Source organism: Arachis duranensis, chromosome 4 (genome assembly GCF_000817695.3).
Source record: "Arachis duranensis cultivar V14167 chromosome 4, aradu.V14167.gnm2.J7QH, whole genome shotgun sequence".
Taxonomy (NCBI): Eukaryota; Viridiplantae; Streptophyta; class Magnoliopsida; order Fabales; family Fabaceae; genus Arachis; species Arachis duranensis.
In genome coordinates, this window is record NC_029775.3 from 118,428,031 (window position 1) to 118,451,659 (window position 23,629).

The following is a 23,629-nucleotide window of genomic DNA, read 5'->3' on the forward strand; positions in this document are numbered from 1 at the left end:
AATTAATATTTATTTATGAAACTAAAAATAACATATAAAAATTAAACTTTTTAAGTATTTTTTTATAATAAAAATTAGTATTTATTTATTAAATTAAAAATAATATATACGATAACATATTTTAGTACTTTTTTTAAGTACTCTTAATAATTTTATTTTTATTATTATTTTAAATTCTAATTTTTTATAAGTTATATTTTTATTATTATTTATAATTAATTTTTTATCTAATTTATCATTTTTAATAAGAACAATAATACATATTATAAAAAATTAAAATAGTAAACAATACACAAAAATTAGAATAATTGTTTTAATATTCTCGGTATTTATTTAAAAAAAATTATGAAAAATCCAATAATAACTTGCAATAAACCTAAACGTGCGTTGAGTAAACGTAGAAACCATAATTTTTTACTTCTAGTAAACGAGTTTTTGAGATGCAGAAGTGTTCAGAGAAAAAAAATTGCCAAACATCAAAGAACAATCTTCAAAATATTAAAACGCATTTTTATCCTTTCTAACTTATTTCACAAACACACCCTATGAGGTTATGTTTGGTAACCATGTTTGCATACAAGATTTTCCAAAATCAATATGTAACTTGGCCCTCTTCATATTCTGTGGTTAATTTGATATACTCTTTGTATACTTTTANTAAATAACATTATTTAATAATATGATCGATTAATTATAATTTTTAAATATTTTTATTTATTCTATTTTTTTATATTTAATCTAATTCTATTATATTTTAACCTATGTATACATGTTAGATGAACCGGTTAATTTGGTTAAGAAATTAAATCATTAATTTGTCACCGTAAATTGGTCAAATAAATATTGACATATATATTTACAGTGATACCATACGTATAAATATTTTTAATAATTAAATTAATATAAATTTAATAAAAATTAATGTGCATGCATTACGTGTTTTTTGTAGCACATAAAATTTTGTTAGATAATACAAAAATTTATTAATATAACACATAAATTTTACATATAACTCATAAATTTTATTAGTTGCTCGAGTTAATATCTATCACATATATAATTTATTAAAAAATTTTATATTATATTTTAAAAATTTTTATGTTGTACATCAAAATTTATATGTTATGTACCAAAAAGTTATATAATATACTTATTTGGTTGTTAGATGTCAATATTTTTAACAAGTATTCTTTCAAAATTTTTGCTATATACCAATTTTTTTGTATTCTGCTCTAAAATTAATGTGTATCAAAATTTTTATAATATACGTATTTTGTTGGTTGAATGTCAATAAAATGGATATATGATTCTTAATATTTTTGTGTTATGTATCAAAATTTTTATATTGTATATCAAAATTGTTGTGTTCATTGATTTTGCTGAAGATATATAAGAGAATAAGAAAGAAAAGGAGGAGGAAAAAAATAATGAGATAAAAAAAGAAAAAGAAGAAGAAGATGATGAGGGTAATAACATTAAAGAAAAAGACAGAGATGATAATGTTGAATAAGAAGTACACAAATAAGTAAGACAATATTTTTTAAAAAAATACCCGTAAAATAAATATAATTTAGTCGGATTTAATTTAAAAATTACTTCGCTATCTACTTTTATTGTATATATAAAGCAAATTGCAATTAATAGGATAAATTAAAATAAAATCTTTTCAAGAGATAAAAAAAAAGAGAGATAATATTAAATTACTACAAGAAAATTAGAAAATAAAAGAGATAAAAAAAAGAGAAATAATGTTAAATCACTACAAAAGAATCAAAAAATAGTGGTGGTTCGATATGTCAGCGGTTTCATAAATACTGCGGTTTAGAATGTGAGTATTTGATTTTGTGATGATTTTATAAACCGTTAATATAATCACTATAAAATTAATAAATCTATTTGCTGTGGTCATAAACTGTTGCTATTTGGTAAATATGTTTTTTTTTTTTAAATTATCCATTATCCTGCATATTGTTTAAAAAAAAATAAACGGTCACAATCTACTATATAAGATTATAAAAAAAATTAAGTCAAAGTACTTTAAAATAACTTTGTTTTATAGGTAAAATACCTACATACACCAACAAAGTTATAATTTTATCTACCGAGTAATAATCGGTAAAAAAAAAAAAGATAAAATACTAACTTAACACATCAACAATAAAATATTTATATAAACATAATTTACAGAATTCAACGCATTACAAAAATCTAAAAAAGATAGAGTAATATTAAAGGCCAACAACTTTAGTATTTTGTAACCATTAATTGATCATTAATAGTGTTTTTAATGGTATAAAATTATATTCAATGGTGAGAAATCACTCACTTTTTTTATAGTTAAGTACTGACCAAAATACATAAAAATTACTAGCCCCTAAATTTTTTCTTAAAAATATTATTAAATTCTTCATTTTCCACCTTCAAAACATTTATATAAACATTAATGTGGCATATTTAAGCTAATTTTCTATTTAGATTTGAGGGAACGCTAAAGGTCCTAAAAATTTTCATAATTATAATAACAGAAAAAATATTATCAATAATAAAACAGGTAAAACCTGAAGATTTTATTATTTATTTGTGTATTTATGAAATGGCGGTGCGGTTTTTATTCATCCAAATAATGATTAGCCACAATATATTCTGTTTTGTGCAGAGTATATGTTAGCGACTTGACAACTTTAATTATGAAGGGTTTCTTATTAGAGAAATATTTAGATTTATTTCAAGAAAATGTTTAGATACTGATAACTTTTGGCAAAGTCCACTACTACAAATCACTGGTTTATTCGGATAATCGGATACATCCATTTTTCTTAATTAAATTTGAGAGTAAACCTTTTTTTCAATTTTTATTATTCATCTAAAGAATAAAATAATCTTTCATGGTTCAAAAAAATTATTTAATTTTTAATTATTTAAGTAATTAGTTTAAAGGATTTTTAACATGAAATTATTTAGATTAATTATTTGAATAATTAAAAATCGATTAGACTAACTATTTAATGATTGAAGATCATTTAAAAAATTTCAAATTGTGAAAGACGATTTTAATTTTCTAGTAAATGATCAAAGAGCGGAGAGAATAATTACTTTAAATTTAAATGTAAGCTATCACCATTTTTTTTGGGTGTGGTTTGACTTATTCATTAATGTGGTCCATCAAGGGGATCTAGCATGAAAATCTGTGGACTAATAAGTAATAACATAAAATGGATTTGGTCTTTCTTTAATTTGGATCATATGGAAAATGTAAAGAAGATGGAATTTAATGGTCACTAGGTGGATTAGGGTTAGTAGAAAGCAAAACATCCTTTGTGGTTTTTTCTTTTTTGGTTTAAAAATTTAAAATAATTTTAGTGGGAGTGGTTGATTGAGGGTCCTTAAGACCTTTCAAGCATATGTATCAGGTAAAGAAATTTTGTATTGGAAGGCCACCAAGCACTAATCAAGTTACTGTTTTTGTTGTTTCTATCTGACTAAGTCTTAATTAGAAAATAATCATACTAAGAGTAAACTAAAATTAGTCATAAAAATTAATTATTAGTATAAAATATAAAATATAAAATAACATTAAAAATAAATTAATAAATACATGTATTTATATATAAATATACATAGCATTTTTATTGGAAAGTGTTTTGGATTTAATTAATGTCATGATGAAATCATAACAAGATCTAATTAAGTTCCAACCACTTGGAAAAAAAATTATTAGTTTAGATAGTTAAAAATTGGAATATGTTCTGTTTCTTCTCAAGTTACATTAGGCCATGATTTATTTTCATAACACATTGGCTTTAGGAGGTAACCAAGGAGTACTCTTCTAGAAAGGTGATTAATCCATAAGAAGAGTGATGAGATCAAATCATAAAATAAAAATTAGAATTAATGATTTAGGTGTCTCATTGGCAATCTAAAGGGCAGATATATTGTTTGTGGAAGGTTAAGATTCACTTATTATTTGCTTATATAATAAACTTAGATTCTAGTAGCAAGTAGCAACATATATTATCCAATGATAATATGGAATCCATGATTGGATTCTTGTAGGTTCTTATTATAGCTTGATGGATTTTTATTTTTGGGTCCACATTGATGGAACCTTAGATAAATAGAAATTGTTGATAGTTTTGGGTTTATAGATAATTTTAAGGGGTCAATGGATTGAGTCTTTTTTTTTTAGTGTATAATTGAAGCTTTTAACTTTATGAAGTGCTATGTATTATGAAATTTGTGCAATCTCTTAGCACTTCTTTTGATATTCTTTTATTTATCAAGGTTAATTATTTTTTGTTCTTCCTTTTCACATATCATTAGTGTATCTTCATGTGTCAAGCAATAATATCTTTTTTTATTTATTGTTTTTGTTCCTTGGAAAACCAGCAGCAGCAAGACATAGTGAATATATGTCTTGGATTTAATGCTATGGAAAATTCTCTTGCTTTTTTTTTCCACTACATAGAAGGTTTGAAATTTGTGTAGATTTTTATTATTTGTTAATTAAATAAACTACAAGTTTAAGTTTTATATTAGTTTATGTATGATATTGCTAATATTTGGAATTTATGTTGCATAGTCACATGACTTTGGAGAAAAGATGCTTTTATATCAAAGTAGATATTTCTGATAAACACCAATGAAGAAAAAAGAAAAAATACTCAGTTTAGTCCCTGAAATTACATTTGAATCTTAATTTAGTCTTTAAAATTTTAATTGTCTCAATTTAATTCCTAAATTTTTTAAATTTTAATGACATTAGTCCCTGCAATATTTTTTCAAAGAAAAAATAAAAATCATTTGATGATAACGATGTTTGGAAATTGGAATTGAGACTCTCAGTGTTTTTCTTGGTTTTTTTTTATTTTTTAACTGTGCAATATTCCCCAAGTTTGTCCACTTTTAAGATGCAAATAATATCACTCTATGTAACTATGTTTGATCTTTCAACTCTAGATAATAATTCTTTAGAAATAAAAAGATCTCAACTTGTTGCTCACAGATAGAATAGAACATATTTCTAAGTTCATAATATAATTCATACTTGCCAAAATGTAGTACTAAAAAATTTATATTATTAACAAAGCAAATTTTAAAATTACGAACAATGAATAAATTCTCAAAAAAATTAAAACATAAAAGATGAACCAGATATTAGAGATATATATTATTTGATTTTTTATGATTTTTTTTGTAATTTTTTAATGACTGAAATGTTAAAAAATGTAAAAAAAAAAGCAAGAGATCTAATTTTGTTCAGTTTTTTGCATAAATCTCTAAATAGTTATTTAAATATTCTCTCAACTATTTAAAATTTTAAATCAAATGTATAAATTATTTGTCAAATGTAAAAATTATTTGTTACTTATAAAAAATTAATGTTTGTATTTTCAAATTATTTTTGGAGATTCTTTCGGGCTAATTAAAATATATAATACGCGGAGAACATATTGTCAATACAATACGTGAATGTATTGTTTTACCTCCATAATTTTAAAAAATACCATAAAATTAAATAATAAAATATTACATCAAAGTTTTACCAATATCTACAAAAATAAACCGTTTCTTTCATGGTATGTATTAATTAAATTCAATCACTAGATTCTCCTAATTGGCAGGACGAAAACAGACTAATTCACCTAACTTTATTTAAAGATCTATCCTTAAACGAACAAATATAATGACCACTTGACCAATCCAAATAGATTAAGCTGAAAATTATTTGAGAAGTACAATTTGTTGATGCTTTTTATTTTTCTTTTTACTTTTCCTAGTACATTATACTTTAACCACTATTGGGAGGCCAAATATTTAAAATTTCTTCATGCCCTTAATTTACACTATTCACAAATTTGTTGGACACTGTTTCGGGGGTTATACTTTACAGTTCAGGGTTTAAACTTGACAACTTTCAGGTATGATTAGTTTCTCAAATCTTTTACTTCATTATTAAAAAAAAAAAAACAAAACAAAACAAAACCCTCTGACCGAAAGTGTTATTTTCCATCAAACCAAAATCTTACATAAGAATTAGTGAATTACATGACATAAATATATCTATCTAAGGATGCTTAATAAGCAGTAACCATAAGAATCTTAGGGCATGAAAATTACAGAACCAAAAAGGCACCAACCTATGTTTTTAGATTATAATGTGATGGTAAACAGAAACATATTTTACTCAAAATTGGCATTTCATGCTTGGATGAAGGGGAGGTAACATGAACTTACATCTCATGCATTTTCCTCCTTGTCTTTGCCTTGATCTTCTTTGCATATTTCCCAGACTTCTTCCGTTTCTCCAATGCTCGAACCTGCGAGAAACCAATATGGTAAGGCCATGAACACAACCAGTGTCAATAAAACTATTTTCGCTATAAAAAATATAGATGGAGAGCATGCTAGTACCTGATTTGGTGACACGTATAATGGATTCGCATATAATGTTGGCCCTCCAAAACTGCCACCAAATATCTTAATTGGGTTCAAGCAGAACCGCGGGCCAACCTAAATAAGCAATTAGAGCACAAGGGTTAATAAAGGAAGATTCTAAATTGACAGAGCAATTCATAAATAACAATAAACAAATTTTCAGACCTCAACCAAATTCATTTGTTCGAGGCCTCCTCGGGGTAATTTGTCTGTCTCATTGTGAGGAACATCGATCTGCATGGAAAAGAAAAGTTTAGTTTGCGAAACATGGCTCAGGAAGCAAAGGGAAATCATGCTCACAAGCTACCATTTGTTTAATGCGTATATAAATGAAGAAAATGACGCCTTTATCTCATTTAACCTATTAAGACACCTCAATACATTATGAAACATGGAAAATTATAATCACTAGATCAATATGTCATGCCATCAAATTCATGGAAGCTATATTCCTGTAATAATGCATTGGTAAGTGGTGACATGGTGTGCAAGGCATGTTCATCTTTATTGAGTATAGTTTCTTTTCTCTCCTGACTTAATCCAGTGGTCAACTGATAAACACTAAACGAGTGGAATATCTTAAATAATTTTAAGCCAAACCTGGTAGTTCCGGAACCATATATGGTCATCAGCTATTGAGAAAACAAACACGTGATCATGGAAAGGTTTAGCTTTTCTGTGGTCTTTTGGAGTTTCAAATATCTGAAGTAAAGAAAGAAAGAGTATGTCAATTGTCAGCAGTAATCAAACTTTTCTGTATGAAATAATAAAGAAGTGCATGTTCGAAGATTTGTGACAACTGCAGCATAAGATCACAAATACATCTTGAAGGTGCAAGTAAAACACTTTTTAAGAATAATCCTTGTGTTTATATGAAATAATTATTGTGCCCGTACAAGATTTCTTAAAACTTTCTTCCAGCCGAAACTAGATAGACAATGAAAAAATACTACTTACAGGAAAGAAACAAATCAAATACCTGTAATAACATCTCCTTTAAGAGTCTCCAATGTGCATCTTTTTCAAAATTTGTTGAAAATGTCAAAATTGGGCGGGAACCTTTTAGGTGATTTCCAGTTAATTTCAATTCCTCCATTGTGTGCACTGGAAACCAGTGAATAAAAAACAGAGATAAGAAAAACGGCACCGGAAAAGTAAAAGAACATAGAAGAACACAAATAATCATAAAGCAAAGTGCATAGCCCAGAGTCCAGAACACAACAACTATGGCAAGCAAATTAGCATCATGTAATGTATGTAACTCTATATAAATAATCAGACGATATAAGAAAAATATACATTACCAGCGCTAACTAAAAATTTCACAGACGGACCATTGGGGCATTTTGCCATCCAGAGATAAAGATCTTTTCCCTTCCTGCACTGGAATTCATATATAGAAAACGGGAAGTAAGACCATTATCAGAATGCATCAAGTTGCCTATATTAAATCATAAAAATGCAAAATTTTGCACAATAGCTTATTGCATCTGAATGATGTGACCAATAAAAAGTAAAAACCTACATAGAACCCTATAGACACGAACCATATACTTTTCTAGCAAACAGCAGCATAGCATAACCACAAGGAACCTAATTTAAACAGAGATTGGTAGTGAAAATGTTTGTGAAATAAATACCTCAAAAAACAAACAAGAGGAACAATTTTTGAGCTCAACGAGCTCATTCAATGTGGCCCCTTTAGATTCCATCGATTCAACCTTGTTGTCCTTCTTACAATGAGGCAAAAGCGAGACCACATTCAACATCAAGTGCCGGTACCTAAAAATCAAATATTTGGTTTCCATATCATTTATAAAAAAATTAAAAAAAAAAGACACAACATTCCCAGAAAAAAGATCTTCTTCAACATTTTGATCATAGAAACTTTTCTACAAGCACATGGAGGGCATGTGGTAGTACCTGAAATTGATACGCCTAGAGCAAGTGACCAAAACCTTCTCTTTGTTCCTGAATATAGGTGAATCATCAAGTTCAACATCCTTGACTTGAGAATCATCACCGTTGACTTCACTCTTATCCTTCCAACCCAAAAGGGTCCTTGCTGGTCTCTCTGGAGCAGCTTCATCCTTTTTGGGAACTGCCACAGCTGCAGTCTCACTATGCTTTCTCTTCTTCCCCATTATACTACTCTTCTAAATTCAACTGAAAAATTGTGACGTACCAAACAACAAAAATCACAAAAAAGTTAGCATTTTGAAGCTGACCCAGATTCCCTATTTCCATTGCATTCATTTTACAGAACCATCTCAATGGTAAATGAAAAAACCATAGTGGAAACGAAGACAAAGGAAGAAGAAACGAACCTTGGAACTCGCGGTGGCGGGTTTCTCTGCGTTCGATGGCGATGAAACGAGTTGGAGAAGGAGCAAGCAGAAGAAAAGAGGGTTTTTCAGTTCTGGTTATTAGGGTTTTTCTTTTTTTTTTTTGGGTCAAAGTGATTTTTCTACTTACTAAAGGGCTATATTAATATTTGGGCTTCTTTTTTTGGTTTAAATTTTGGGCTTCTAATTGGTCACGTTTGCCATTATGGGCTTATAAAAGCCCATGAGCTTTGTTAGATTACTAACCTTTTTATTGCCCAAGATTGGTTTCTTTTCTGTGCATTTTGCTACTAATGGAGCGAGAAGTTCTAGATAGGAAAAAAAAAGATGTGTTTTACCTAAAAAAAGGTTAGTGCTATTTTTTTACGAACTATTACTATATTTATGTATTTGTTAAATAAAAAAAAGTTGGTGGTGGAAAGACTATAACTTCTGCAAATCTCAAATATTCGAATAGAAATTATCGACAATACTAATAATAAAAAGTTATTGTAATAACTTAAAAAAGTAAAACAACCATGCTTTACTGACTTGGTTTGTTCAATTTGTTTTTCAATTTGCATTATTTTCCTTTATTTATTTAATTTGGATAAGGAGTAATTTTTTTTCCTCAAAGTTTGAAGTGAAACTTGAACGCACGACTTTTAAATGAGTATGAAAAGATTATGTCATTTGAGTTATAATTTTTTTTCCAAAGATAATAGGTTATATTTCATTAATTATTAAAAAATGAAATACAAAGATGTCCAAAAGCAGGACAGCATAATAAAAGGTGGGGATTTCCCAAAAATACTACATTGAAGGTATTCATCCAACGGTGCGTGGTCGAAAAACGAAGAAAAATCTTAAAGAAGAAATAATGATAAATCAAATTAAATGCACCTAAGAGCTTGTCTCATGGAGATGACGACCTAAACTGGGAGTTCTTTGGATTTCACGGAGCAACTTGACAGAGCTTGCTAGAATGGCAGACGGCATAGAAGTAGAACCTTCAAAAATCAACTGGTTGCGAGCATTTCAGCAGTTCCAGCAAATGATGGCAAGCAATTGAGAATTACGGTCAGCATTCTTCAACGGGTTAAGTATCTCTATTGATGCAGTCCACCATGTCCAAAAGTCGTTAGAACTCTGAGGGGGAAGACATTCATGAAGATAACTCTGAGACCATACGTCTTTAATTCTAGAGCAATCGATCAAACAATGAGTGACCGTTTCCGTTGCTTCATGACAGCAAGGGCATATTGGTGATATAGATGGGATACGGTGATGAATCTGAGCAAGCACCGGAAGTCGGCCATGGAGAGCTTTCCAGATAAATAGCTTAATTTTGTGAGGCAAGTTCAACTTCCATAGATCAATCCACGGCCTTTTCTGTTGCATATAATTAGGGCAAAGCTCCAAAGGCGGATGGTAAAATAAATAGCCAATTCTGTAACCTAAAGCTGTATCATATTGCTTGGATTTGTTCAAATTCCATTGTAATTTGTCCCTACTCTGCTGAATTTTAACTGACAAAACCTGTTTGCAACGTCTTGGAAAAATAATTCTTAAATGAGATTTTGATTCCAATTTCTATCTTCAGTAATGTTATATGCATAACTTTTATGTACATTATTTTTATACATACATCTTTCGTTTTTATAAAAAAAATAAACAAACAAAACATGAGCATTCAATTTCAACTAATATTTAACAGGTTGTCAAACAAATTTAGTATCAAGCTACTAAAGATTAGTTTTTATAGAGTTTGAAATTTTGGATGTTTTTTCTAATTAAGTTTTGAATATAGTGTGATTTCTCGTCATTCAATATTTTCTTTTAATCCTATTTAAAGAGTGTAAAGTAAGAAATCATAATTTACCAAATAATTTTAAAAAATGGAAAGAATTCTTTTTTTTTTCAGGTATCATTATTTCTCTCGTGTGATATTGATATGAGAGATTTTTCACCACATTTGAGAGGAGACAATTTGGTCACTTTTTTTTAGCGTTTGAAGTTCCTTTTCTGCTATTATTGCTAGCTGGTGTAGGAACTATCTATAGAGTTTGTGGAGATATTTGCATGCAGCTTCAGAACTTGTGGATCATATATAAAGCAAATTAAAAAAAAAGTTTGCTTCATTATAATGTGTGCTTTGCTGCCACTTATTACACGTTTTGCTTTTGAAAGTTGAAACAACACTTTCATCTAATAACTGTTTAACTACTTTCTATTTCCCCTTACTTAGCATAATGCTCAGATAATTCTACCTATAAATATATATAGATGTTTATAAATATTTGAACTAAAATAATATAAGGCGATAGGGAAGACGTTAGTAGTAGTATTGTAATACCAAATGATATTCTATTCCTAGAATTTGTAAATTTTTGATAGATCTAACTATGAATATGTTAAGGATGAACCCATAATAGGAATAATCAATGTGAATTAAAAGATAAATATACATATATTTTGGTACTACTAATTGATGATAGCTAGACAGAATTGAATGGTTACTAATTAAGTAATTAACTAACAGATATAACAACTTAATAATTCATTTTTGGTTTAATTATTTTATTGATCTCTATAGTTATACAAAATTTATAATTAATTAAGTTTTTATACATTTTTTTAATTAAGTTTTTACATTGTTTTTAATTTTGTAATTAAGTCAGTTTTAGTATAAAATTAAATATTATAATTAACTGAATATTTTTCTGTAAATTAAAAGTATCCACAATTAAAAATCTAATTAGATTTTTGACCTCATATTTTTTTAAAAAATATTCTGTTAATTTTAACGTTTTTGACAAAAAAAAGACCTAATAACAAATAACAAAATTAAAAACAATATAAAGACTTAATTAAAAAAATAATATAAAAACTTAATTAAAAAATTAGTAAAATTATTAAAACTAACCGAATATTTACCTTAATTTTATGAGTAACATAATGCGTAGTAATTTTATGGTGCGAAATATTTCAATTGTATGAATATTAATTATTAGGTCTAATAAATCAAAGTGCAATTTTATCTCTCAGGTGAAAAAAAAATTAGAAGATAAAATAGATACCTTAATCAATAGGAAATCAACGTTCTCTTTGTCTTTGGAATCAATTTAATTTGGTGGGTGCAATAAGTTGCTATCTGAAGCTAATTAATCAAGAACATGCAGAGATCAATCATATACATGGGGTCAATCCTTTGTACAAATGTCAAAATAACCTCCATGAATTTTATCAACATGCATGCTTTGTTCTCGCTACTTGTGCATATATGTCTTATACCTTTCATAAAAGAAAACTAAAAAGTGCAGGTACTTTATTTTAGAACCAGTCATCAATACCATTTGAACTAAGAAAACTTTACCGTGATATATATAGCACAATCTTAATTTTATTAGTTTCTATTTTGCATTTTTCAAAAAGACATATATGTGTGAAAAAATACTGTATCCTCCACTAGTTTCTTGCACTTTGTTCTATAATTGTATCTTTCATGAAAAGTAAAAAAAAAAAAAGTGTAGCCACTTTTGAGGACCATTATACAAATAAAAAAATGTGACTCAATAATATATTGTGCTTGTGAGCTAAGAAAAACATAATGAAAAAGAGAGAGCTTTAATTTTACCAAGTTATATATAAGACATGCTTATTAATTTTGAATCTCATACATGTATACGTAAGTATTAAACTATAAGCACGCATATATATAGTATTGTATTAGTGAATAACTCGTACGGAAAATGTTTAGCACGGTCAAAAAATATATTAATCGCACGAAAAATGTTCAATTCAGAAATAAATAAAAAAACATTATGTATACATATAGCATAATATCAATCATTAATCAAATTAAATTAATATATACAGATTTTTTCGTTAAACGAAAAATTAAAATAGGACTCTTAATAAAAGGTCATTGGTTTATGACAAAAAAATGATTGGTTGACTCCCAAAATAAATAAATATGAATATAAATGGTTAGAATCAAAATTACCAAGTTGCATTATTAATTAAAAAAAAATAGTAAACTTGATGTATTTGTTATAACAGAAAACTACTAATAAAAAAAACCAATGAAACTAAATGAAAATTCTGAATATACTTAAAGTTGGAAAAAGATAAAATAAGAATTAAATTATCATTAAATTTATAATTTTTATTATGTTTAATTATTATTTTAATTTAAAGATCATAAATTTTTACTTGTTTATTTTATCAATTTTTTCATTTTAATAAAATTTAATCTCATAAAATTATACTTATTTACAAGATGATCATAAAAAAGAATTACTTAAAAAGAAATTATTTTGACTTGTATCAAAATATGTCTTTTTTTTTCTATTTTTATTTATTATTAATTTTCTATTAAGAAGGAACTTACTAACTAAGATAGATCATTTCAAATATAAATTATATAAATATTGTCCAAAACAACTCCTAGATAATAATTGGCATAACTATAATAATGTTTAATTCGTAACTTCGAGACTAGGAAAATTGGGAGATGAAAGTTTTGAATTTAGTTTGAAAGGAATTCCATACTTGATTATGATCCAGTTCCAGATATGTTTGAAATAAATCTAAACGTCAAAAAGATAGGATAGAATAGTGTATTATTAACCACTTAAACTAAGTAGTAGTAACACAATTCTTCCTTCATTTGAAAGCATAGTAAGTTGAAAAATGAGAACTTCCCTTTTTCATGGTATCCAATACATTAATCACCACCCCTAAAACTTTATGTATCACATGACATGCACAAATATTATTTATACATGCTTATTAATTTTGAATCTCATACATGTACACGTAAGTATTAAACTATAAGCACGCATATATATAGTGTTGTATTAGTGAATGACTTGTAGGATAGATAAAAAATATTCAGCACGATCAAAAAATACATTAATTACATGAAAATTATTTAATGCAAAAATAAAAAAATACATTATATATGCATATAACATAATGTCAACCATTAATCAAATTAAATTAACATACGCAGATTTTTCGTTGAACAAAAAACTAAAATAGGACTCTTAATAAAAGGTCATTGGTTCATGACAAAAAAAAAGTGATTGGTGACCCCAAAAATAAATAAATATGAATATAAATAGTTAGAATCAAGAATGCCAAGTTGCATTATTAATTGGAAAAAAAAAATAGTAAACTTGATGTATTTACAAACATAAAACTACTTATTAAAATATTATTAGAGATGTCAGTAGTTGAGAGTTAAGTTAGTAATAGCTAGTAGTTAGTAGATGGATATTTATGAGATTAGTTGAAAATATCTTTATAAATAGCATGACTCTTTGTATCATGTAACAACTTCAATACAACTTCATATATTACTATCTTCTTTATCTGTTCTTCTTCTCGAAATTCAATGATAAAATTGTGAAATAATAGGAAAAGAAAATATGAAGAAATTTTTATTGATTGTTGAGTGATTGAATTGTACTGAAGTGTGTTGTGAACTATGAGGGTAAAATTAAATATATAGATGAAAAATAAAAGCAAATAAAGATAAGACAAGAACAACTAAAGATAAGATAATAAAGACTAAAATTATAATTGAATTTATGTATTCTGTTGGGCTGAATTTGTGGGTCATGAGACTTCTTTATCGTTGTCATAGGTTAAGGTGGAAGAGTAATTTAATATGCCCCTGCAAGCTGGTGGATGGAAGACGTCAATAATCCACAGCTTGGATGAGTTCCGATGAAATTGATGAGAAAAGCGCGTCTAACGTGGTGACGCGGAGGAAGATGCGTGTGGCAGAGCTTGAGCTGCCGATGGCAAAAATATAAAAGGAGATGCTATGCTTGAGCAGCGATCTTCAAAAAATGCGTGTGGCGGAGCTTGAGCTGCCGACGGCAAAAATATAAAACGAGATGCTGTGCTAGAGCAGCGATCTTCAAAAGAAAAATGAAAAAATAAGCGCGTAGAGCGCATAGAGCGCAATAAGAGAGGGCGCGTAGAGCGCGATAAGAAAGAGGGTATATAGAGCGCGATAAGAGTGCAGATGGAACTACTAAAACAAAATGCAGATTAAACTGCTGAAACAGAATGCAGACGGAACTGCCAGAAGAAAGGTGGCACAGACGGAATTGCTGGTAAAGAACTGAGATAACAAAAATTGTGGTAGAATTTTCACTTGGATGCATGTAACTAAATCTATGATTATTTATTGTGGGAGGAGGTTGAAAAAGAAGCATGGTGATTTCTCACCGAAAAGATGATAACTTATATATCCTCCTCAAGGAAGATACCATGGCTCTGATACCATGATAAAATTGTAAAAGAATAGGAAAATAAAATATGAAGAAATTTTTATTGATTGTTGACTGATTGAATTGTACTGAAGTGTGCTGTGAACTATGAGGGTAAAACTAAATATATATAGAGCATTGTCCTATGAAAGATAAAAGCAAATAAAGATAAGATAATAAAGACTAAAATTGTAATTGAATTTATGTATTCTGTTGAGCTGAATTTGTGGGCCACGAGACTTCTTTGTTGTTGTCATGGGTTAAGGTGGAAGAGTAATTTAATAACAGAAGACAGAGGGAAGGAGGACGCCGAGCTACAAGAGAGGGCTTGGCCACGAACAACGCCGACAGTACGGACAGCGGCAGCACTACGTCGTAAATGTGGCTGCCACCGTTGTGTCTATCTATGGGGTTGACAAGTGGGGTAAGAGAGCCCTTTTTATAGAAGGCGGAACCCAAATGATCATATGTCAGGCCGTAGTAGCTGCTGCTATTGGAGCCAAGTTCAGAATTAATGGAAACCCCGGTGCTTTGCCAGTGTGGTATGCTATTGTGGTGATGATGTTTATTTGCATCTATATGTAGCCGGGTTTGCATGGTCATGGGGTCCTAGTGGGTGGTTGGTGCCCAGTGAGATCTTTCCATTGGAAATTCGTTCAGCCGCTCAAAGTATCAACGTGGCTGTCAACATGCTCTTCACCTTTTTCGTGGTGCAAATATTCTTGACCATGCTTTGCCACATGAAGTTTGACTTGTTCATCTTCTTTGGATTCTTTGTTGTCATGTGCTAAGGTGGAAGAGTAATTTAATATTCAACATGGTATCAGAGCCATGATATCCTCCTTGAATATGATAAGCCATTAGTTTTTCGGTGAAAAATCACCATACTTTTTTTTAAACCCAAATAATTAGTCTCCATTGTCTTCTTCCTCTCTAATGGCAAAATCATCTTCTAACGTAGCACAAAATTCCACTAGTCCTTTCTATATTCATTCTAGTGAAAATCCAACCTTTGTCACCGACTCTGTTTCTTCTCCTCTAAACTGATGATCTTTTGTTTTCAATAGCTGGTGTTGTCTTGGTTATATCATTCTCTCTCTCTTTCTATTACCCAAAATTATGGTCATTGAGACCTGCGCTTTCACGCGCCTCTCAAAGTTTGCTGTGATCATCACTTTTTCTTATTTTCTCTTCTCTTCTTTTTTTTTTCTCCTTCTTCTTCGGTAAAAAAACCCACCTCCTGTCTGTATATTTTCTTCCTCTCTTTATCTATCTATTCAATCCACTGCTGATCATCACGACGTCCCGACGTCTCCTTTCTTCTCTCTTATTTTTCTTCCCTGGTTGTCTCACTCTCAAACACAGAACGAGAGAAGTAGCCTTGTTTCTTCCTCTCTTTATCTATCTGTTCAAAACACTACTGGTCGTCGCGGCGTCCATGACGTCTCCTCCCCTTTTTTTTGGAGTTCAACAGGTCAAAAATCACTGGCATCCGCCACCAAACGCGTCTTCTTCCTCTGCGTCACTGGGCCATACCATCGTCTCTTTTGCGTCACTGCACGCTGCTCAAGTCTTCCCCCTAGCCAAAGCAGAAGGCCTGTTCCTCTTTTCTGTCATGATCAGAATCACGGCCCACATTGCACCTCTCTCTTCTTCTGCATTACCGTGTTGCACGTCTCTTCCTCAATCATCTCATCAGAAGTTATCCAAGCTGGTGATTATGGACATCTTCCATCCAACAGCTTGCGGGGCCATAGTAAAATATTATTAGAGTTGTTAGTAGTTGGGAGTTAAGTTAGTATTAGCTAGTAGTTAGTAGATGGATATTTATGAGGTTAGTTGAAAATATCTTTATAAATAGCATGACTCTTGTATCATGTAACAATAACTTCAATACAACTTCATATATTACTATCTTCTTTATCTGTTCTTCTCCCAGAAATTCAACACTCCTAATAAAGAAAAACCAATAAAAGGTAAAAATTGAAAGGCACATCAACTAGCTAAACATGATGATTGTGACCTCGACACAATTCCTTCACTTGAATAAGGAATAGATTAGGTTACAGTTGCTTATGATTCTCATTTGAGTTTCTTAGATTAAAGCAGGAGATGGAAGTTTTATGAACTTATAATAACACTTTGAATAGTTGAGTTATGCATTTGCCACACGGTCAAAATCAATTATTCTCATTGAATAACATTCATGGTGGTTTATCTTGTTCTCTGGTTTGGTAAAGGAACATAACTAGTAGTAAAAAAGATAACTTACAGAAATACCATCCTGTAGTTGTGCTGCTATAGGAAAAAAAGATACCAACCAGTTAGTTTTCAAAAGCATAACCTGCTTAACAAGAAAAAGATCATTCCACCCCCAACATCAAAACAACACAAACAACCTCTAAGATTTGGTAATCACTTAGAATTCCAAAAAGTTGGGGATTTTAGTTCATTTACCTAGTCAAAATCAGTTCACAGCTCCATGAAAATTAATCTCTTATTCCTCTTGTCTGGTACTTTTTAGTATATAATATCAGTATTTAAAACAAATTATGAAGACTATGAAAATTTATTTTGCAGTCTCAATTCATATGTACTGTTGTTTGGTGGTGTCTGGTGTGTAAAATATAAAATTGTGATTTTTGTTTGGAGAAAGAAAAATGGTGTATTTTGCTTGCTGACTTTAATTCCAAAATTATGGCTTAGAAAATATTACAAGAGTGTTACTTACCTCTATGATCAACATTAACAATGAAAACAAATTAATGTATACATCAAATAAATCTGCATGATTCAAATGCATTATTCTATGCAAGTGAGTCTCACTGACATTATTTAAAACTCTCAACCCACTTAAGCAAATAAATTATGAGCATAACGAACAGAAATTCGCCGGTGAATAGGACTCCAGCAAGAAGGGCAATCTTGCATACCCTGTTTCTCATGTAGTTCATTGCATGTAGTGCAAACCACCTGATGAGCACAGGGAAGGAACACGACCAACATCTCCTCAGAAAGGTACATCACACATTCCCTCTCTCGTTTCACACCAACCATCAAGGAGTAGTCAGTTAAACTAGTAACCAGTTTTGAGATACAAGAACTCTTTGATTCTTCCATATAAGTGCTATTTTTCATGTCTGTATAGCTGCCGTTGTGGCTTCCATCGATTCCCTTTCTCAGTGCAGCAATTTTGAAAGAGTCAGTCTTTAGCCTCATTTGCGCGATTTCTTTTTCGAGCTTTTGGATATCATCACTGTTCTTTACAAATCTGTTTCTGCGTTTGATTTGATCATCTCTTCCTTGGATTTTGTGGACTCTTCAATTTGCTCTCTTTCCTTTCTTATGGAACTTGCCTGCAGGAGAAGTTCATATATTGGCAAAGAAATGCAAGTACACGACAAGAGCGGTGTCGTGAGCTGCAGCGGCGATGGAGCCGACAGTGCCATTAGAAAAAGTCTTTGCTGGAGGAACTGGGTTTTTCTTCTTCTTTGTCCAGACGGAGAGCAGAACGACGGAGAACGGCTAGCGGCTGCTGGTGCGTGCTGCTATGCGTGAAGACCGACGGAGAGGAGGCGCGGCTACGAGAAAGAGAGAGGGTGACGATAGAATGCGGCTGTCTGGTAGGGGATTAGAGGTGAGGTTACTCTTTAGATATTTTTTTTAGTATGAATGGGGAAGGAGAAATTAGATTAGCATTCATCAGAAACAAAGTAATTTTGCAGTGTATATGAATAATGAAATGTATTTTGGTTTTGATTTTTAAATTGATTCAGATATAAAATTATAAACTAAAGTTAATTGAATTTTGATTAAATTAAAAGAATTAGACTGATTTTTGTCCAATATAAAAGAAAAGGATATTTAAATCTTTTCATTAAAAGTAAATAAAATTTATTTTTTATTTTTATTAAAGTATAAGGGTGATTTAGTAAAAATATTGATATAATTTGTATTTAAAAATAGAAAAATTAATTATTAACGTGAAAAATATAATACACATGTTTTATTTTAATTTGTCCACATTTTTATCATATCGGTACATATAAATTTATCACCATACCGTAGTAAACACCTAAAAAAATACATTATGTATGCATATAACAAAATGTCAACCATTAATATCATACTATGAGCACGCATATATATAGTATTGTTTTAATGAACGATACGTGCGATGCATGGAAAATGTTCAGCACGATCAAATATATTAATCGCACAGAAAATGTTCAGTATAGAAATCAAAAAATACATTATGTATGCATATAGCATAATGTCAATCATTAATCAAATTAAATTAATATAGGCAGATTTTTTCATTGAACGAAAAACTGAAATTATCCCATATATGTTAATTACTAACGTTAAGAAGCTTTTTTTTTATGTCATATTACATGACAAAAATAATTTCTCATGTTCATTATATAGGAAAAAAATTAGTTTCAAAAAAAAAAAACAATATGAATAAACTCACACATCCCTGAGTATGCCACCTTCAACTCAAATATCTCTGATTTGTTACAACAGAAAACTACTAATAAAAAAACCAATGAAACTAAATAAAAATCATGAGTACACTTAAAGTTAGAAAAAGATCAAATGAGTTAAATTATCATTAAATTTATAATTTTTATTATGTCATATTATTATTTTAATTTAAGAATTAATAAATTTTTCTTTGTTCATCTTACCAATTTCTTTACTTTAATGGAATTTAATATCATAAAATTATACTTAATTACAAGATGAACATTAAAAAAAATTACTCAAAAAAAAAGGAAAAAATTCTTGTTTTGACTTGTATTAAAGTATGTCTTTTTTTTTCTATTTTTTATTTATTATTAATTTTCTATTAAGAAGGAACAATTGAAGTCGAAAAGATGGGACAGAATAGTGTATTGTCAACCACTTAAACTAAGTAGTACTAACACAATTCTTCATTCATTTGAAATGATAGTGAGCTGAGAAATGAGAACTTCCCTTTTTCATGGTACCCAATACAGTAGTCACCCTGTAAAGTTTTGTGTATCACATGGCATGTAAAAATATTATCTATACACTAAAATTAATTATTAAAATCAATCATTACGTATTTATGTATAAATACAGATATATTTTAACTCATTTTTAATATGTAGTTTTTACTAATAACTAATTTTAACGATTAATTTTAGCATATACCTAACATGATTGTATAACAAAAAATACTTTAGCATAATCTTTGGTTTTGTTGTAAACAAAAAAAAAAAAAACTCTTTGATTTTGATTCATCTCAGCAAGGTTAGGGATCGAAAGTTCCCTTCACTAGTATACTTAGCAAAATATGTTTAAAATAACAATCATTTAACAAAAGGTACAATGTGGTTGGAAGTTACCTAACTTGCCAAAGACCAATCATATTATATTATAGGAAGAATTTTAAGTGTACTATATGCAAACGTCTTTACCTTCTTTGTACTTAAGTTTATATTCACGCGAGCGTTGCGCTTTTTCTTTTTCGATTTTGCTTAAACTTTTTTTTAAAGCTCTTTGAATATAATTTTTTTTTAACTATATTATGTATATATTTTATTTTAGAGGTCATAATACTTGGCTACCTCTGTTTTATGATTTAAGCGCAAGACTCTGTGTAGTAGGGTGTTATAATTAGTACCTTACCACCTTTCTCACATCCAACACAACACAATCACAAAGAATGTAGAGGAATGAATCGAGGAATTAGTGTCTTACAACCTTCTCCACATCTAACACATCACAATCACAAAAAATGCAGGGAAAAAAGATCGAGGGATTAGCTCCCTACCGCCTTCCCCACATCCAACTCATCAATATTATTATTGCCATTAATTATGTCTCATTCATTCTCAAATTCATTATTATTCCTTTACATTCATTCAGAATTCATAATTAAACTCAATCCTCCTCTTTCAGTCTCTCCTCTTCCTCATAGCCAACCTCCACATTAATCATATCTCAATTCAATTACATTCTTTTATTCTTATCATTATCTTTATCACTCACTTCTTATTCAACATTACCAACATCTCATTACTTAATTGTCACTATGCAAATCATCCTCAATATTCCCTTGACTCGATTAAACTATTCACTCTTGTTCTAAAACTCAGAAGTTTACTATTGGACCTTAAACAAGTGTTAAAGAGGTTTGGAAAATCAGGAGAATAGTCAATAGTTCGAAAATGGTGAATTTTGATCAGAACAGTAGTTTTAGAAGTTTACAGGCTTATCAGAAAAGTCAAACAGTGAAAAATAGAATTTTACTATAAAACAGGGTGGTGTGTGTATGCATCAGGTGTGTGTACGCACCATGGCGTGCCTACGCACGCAACAGCGTGACCTTCCCATCCTGCACGTACGCATCACAGTGTGTGTATCACACTTGCAAAATTCTCAAGGTGTGCGTACGCAACCCTCTCGTGCGTACACACGAGTCAAAATGCACTCCCTAGTCTGTGCGTATGCATACACACCAGAATTTCTGGTTTTTAGCAACTTAGTAAAATTCAGTTTTTGGCACATAACTTCCGACGCTAATAACTTCATCCACAGAGTTTTGTTTTCCACAAAATGTATACCGTTCTAAAGCTCTTGAAATTAGCTTTAATTTGAAACACATTTCGTTCAAATCCAAAAATTGAGACTCAAGTTATGATCCGTCGAAATTCATTAAAAATCATTTTTACCAAAAATCCCAAAATCCTTAAATTTTCAAAACCTCAATACATATACAATTATTTTACATCCAAAACCACCCCCAATGCTCTCAAATTCATATTCGCCTATTTCCAAACACCTATCATCATCAATCCATACATTCTTATCAACACCCTCAAAATCCTCAATCCAATTACAAACATTATGCATCGATTTCATCATCACAATTTACTAACATCATCAACCATCACAATCATCAACAATTATCATCAAACCTCATCAATATCAATAATCAATACATTACTATAACAAACTCAACAAGTTCACCAAACTTACTAAACCTTAACAATTCCATTTAGTTCAACTTAGCACATGGTCAATTAGCCTAAGTTTTCACATAACATTATATATTATCTACAGAAACCAAAATTATACCTTAACTGATTTCTCTCTAATGCTAGGACACCCTAAAAGTTATCAATTCACAAGCTTCAAGCCTCCAGCACCGAGATTTTCAGCACCCAACACCCAAATCAAGCTTCTAACTTCATCGATTTGGTTCTAATTCACATATATACAATCTAATTCCACACAAATATCAATAAAATCAATATAGAATTTGCTAATTAAAAAATTTCACAAGTGTTAAAGGTTTCTCACCTTACCAACGAAAGTTTAGAATAAGACTCAGCAAGCCCACAAAGCTAATTCGGTTCTAAACACCAAAATCATATAATCTTTCAAAATCAACACCCAAATCACGAAACTGAAAGGGAAAAAACTGGGCACAAAATTATAATTTTCTTACCAAATTATTCGATGGGTTTTGTAGAGAATTCTAAGACGAGAATTTCGAGACGAATGCGTGGCCACTAACGACTCGTCAATCGGAGCTCCGAATTAAAAGTTACGTAGATTTAAAATGTTGGACAAGGGTTTGGGGTTTCTTTCCCAAATCACCATCCCTCACTCTCTTATTCAGTTTGGAGCATGATAAATGAGGTTAAGTGGCTGGATTTTGGTCTTTATATATGAGCTTTGGACCCGGTTTAAGTTCGATCCAATCGCTTTAGTCTGTTGGCCCAATTTTAGATTAAAACTTTTAAAATTATGGTTAAAATTCGTATTATAATTAATTCTATCTCTCTAAACTATAAAATTTAATTTTTTAATTTTTTTGAATAATAATTAATTTTATTAGTTAATTATTTATTAATTTTCAGAATTTTACATGACAACCTCTATTAATAATTTAGTATTAGATTTAATATCAAATTTTGATATACGGACTAGTCTAACTTTTAAATTAGGTCTAAACTTTGTTTGCGCATGTCCATTCATAAAAGATGTAATTAATTCTAAAAATCGAACTAAATCGGTCGGTTCAATTGGGTTAATCGAAAATTGGTCATATGACCGTTTCGGTTGACTTTATAAATCGTCTAATAAAATATCGATCAAAGAATTGACCGAACTGTTAGTTAATTAGTGAACCGTCAGAATCGATCTGTTATTTAAGGGTTTTCGGTTCGGTATACCCCCTAAAAAATGGTTCCATTTCTGTCACCGGCGTGTGGAAGCTTGATCCTCATCTCTATCTCGCTGTCAACTTGGTTCCTCCTTCGCCAGATCTGCTCGAAGCTACTGTTGGTGTCGCCGTCTCTGTCCTCATCATCAAGCATGTCTCTGTCTTTGAGTCTTCTCTCTCTATCTTTGTGAATGTATCTCTTCTGTCGCGGTGGACTCTTCACCATCCCTCTCTACCGTTGTGGTTATTCTCTTTCTTCAATTATTTTTTATTTTGTTAATTATAATGATTCTGGGTTGCTATAATTTTTATTTTGGATTCTAGTCGCTGGACAGAATAGATTTTGGTTGCTGTGTGAAAATTTTTTGACTCAGTTGATT

General features: G+C 29.8%; 1 protein-coding gene across 1 annotated transcript; it reads right to left on the bottom strand.

The window, feature by feature from the left end:
- Positions 1-6,232: 6,232 nt before the first annotated feature.
- Positions 6,233-8,882, bottom strand: LOC107486541 (ribosome biogenesis protein BRX1 homolog 2; the record flags this gene model as incomplete). The annotated part of the gene is given in 9 exon segments (XM_016107086.3): positions 6,233-6,317; positions 6,412-6,510; positions 6,601-6,669; positions 7,036-7,137; positions 7,415-7,539; positions 7,740-7,818; positions 8,076-8,217; positions 8,359-8,601; positions 8,763-8,882. Coding segments are annotated over 8 exon segments (922 nt in total), but the record flags the coding sequence as incomplete, so codon positions are not given.
- Between the last annotated feature and the right edge of the window lie 14,747 nt (positions 8,883-23,629).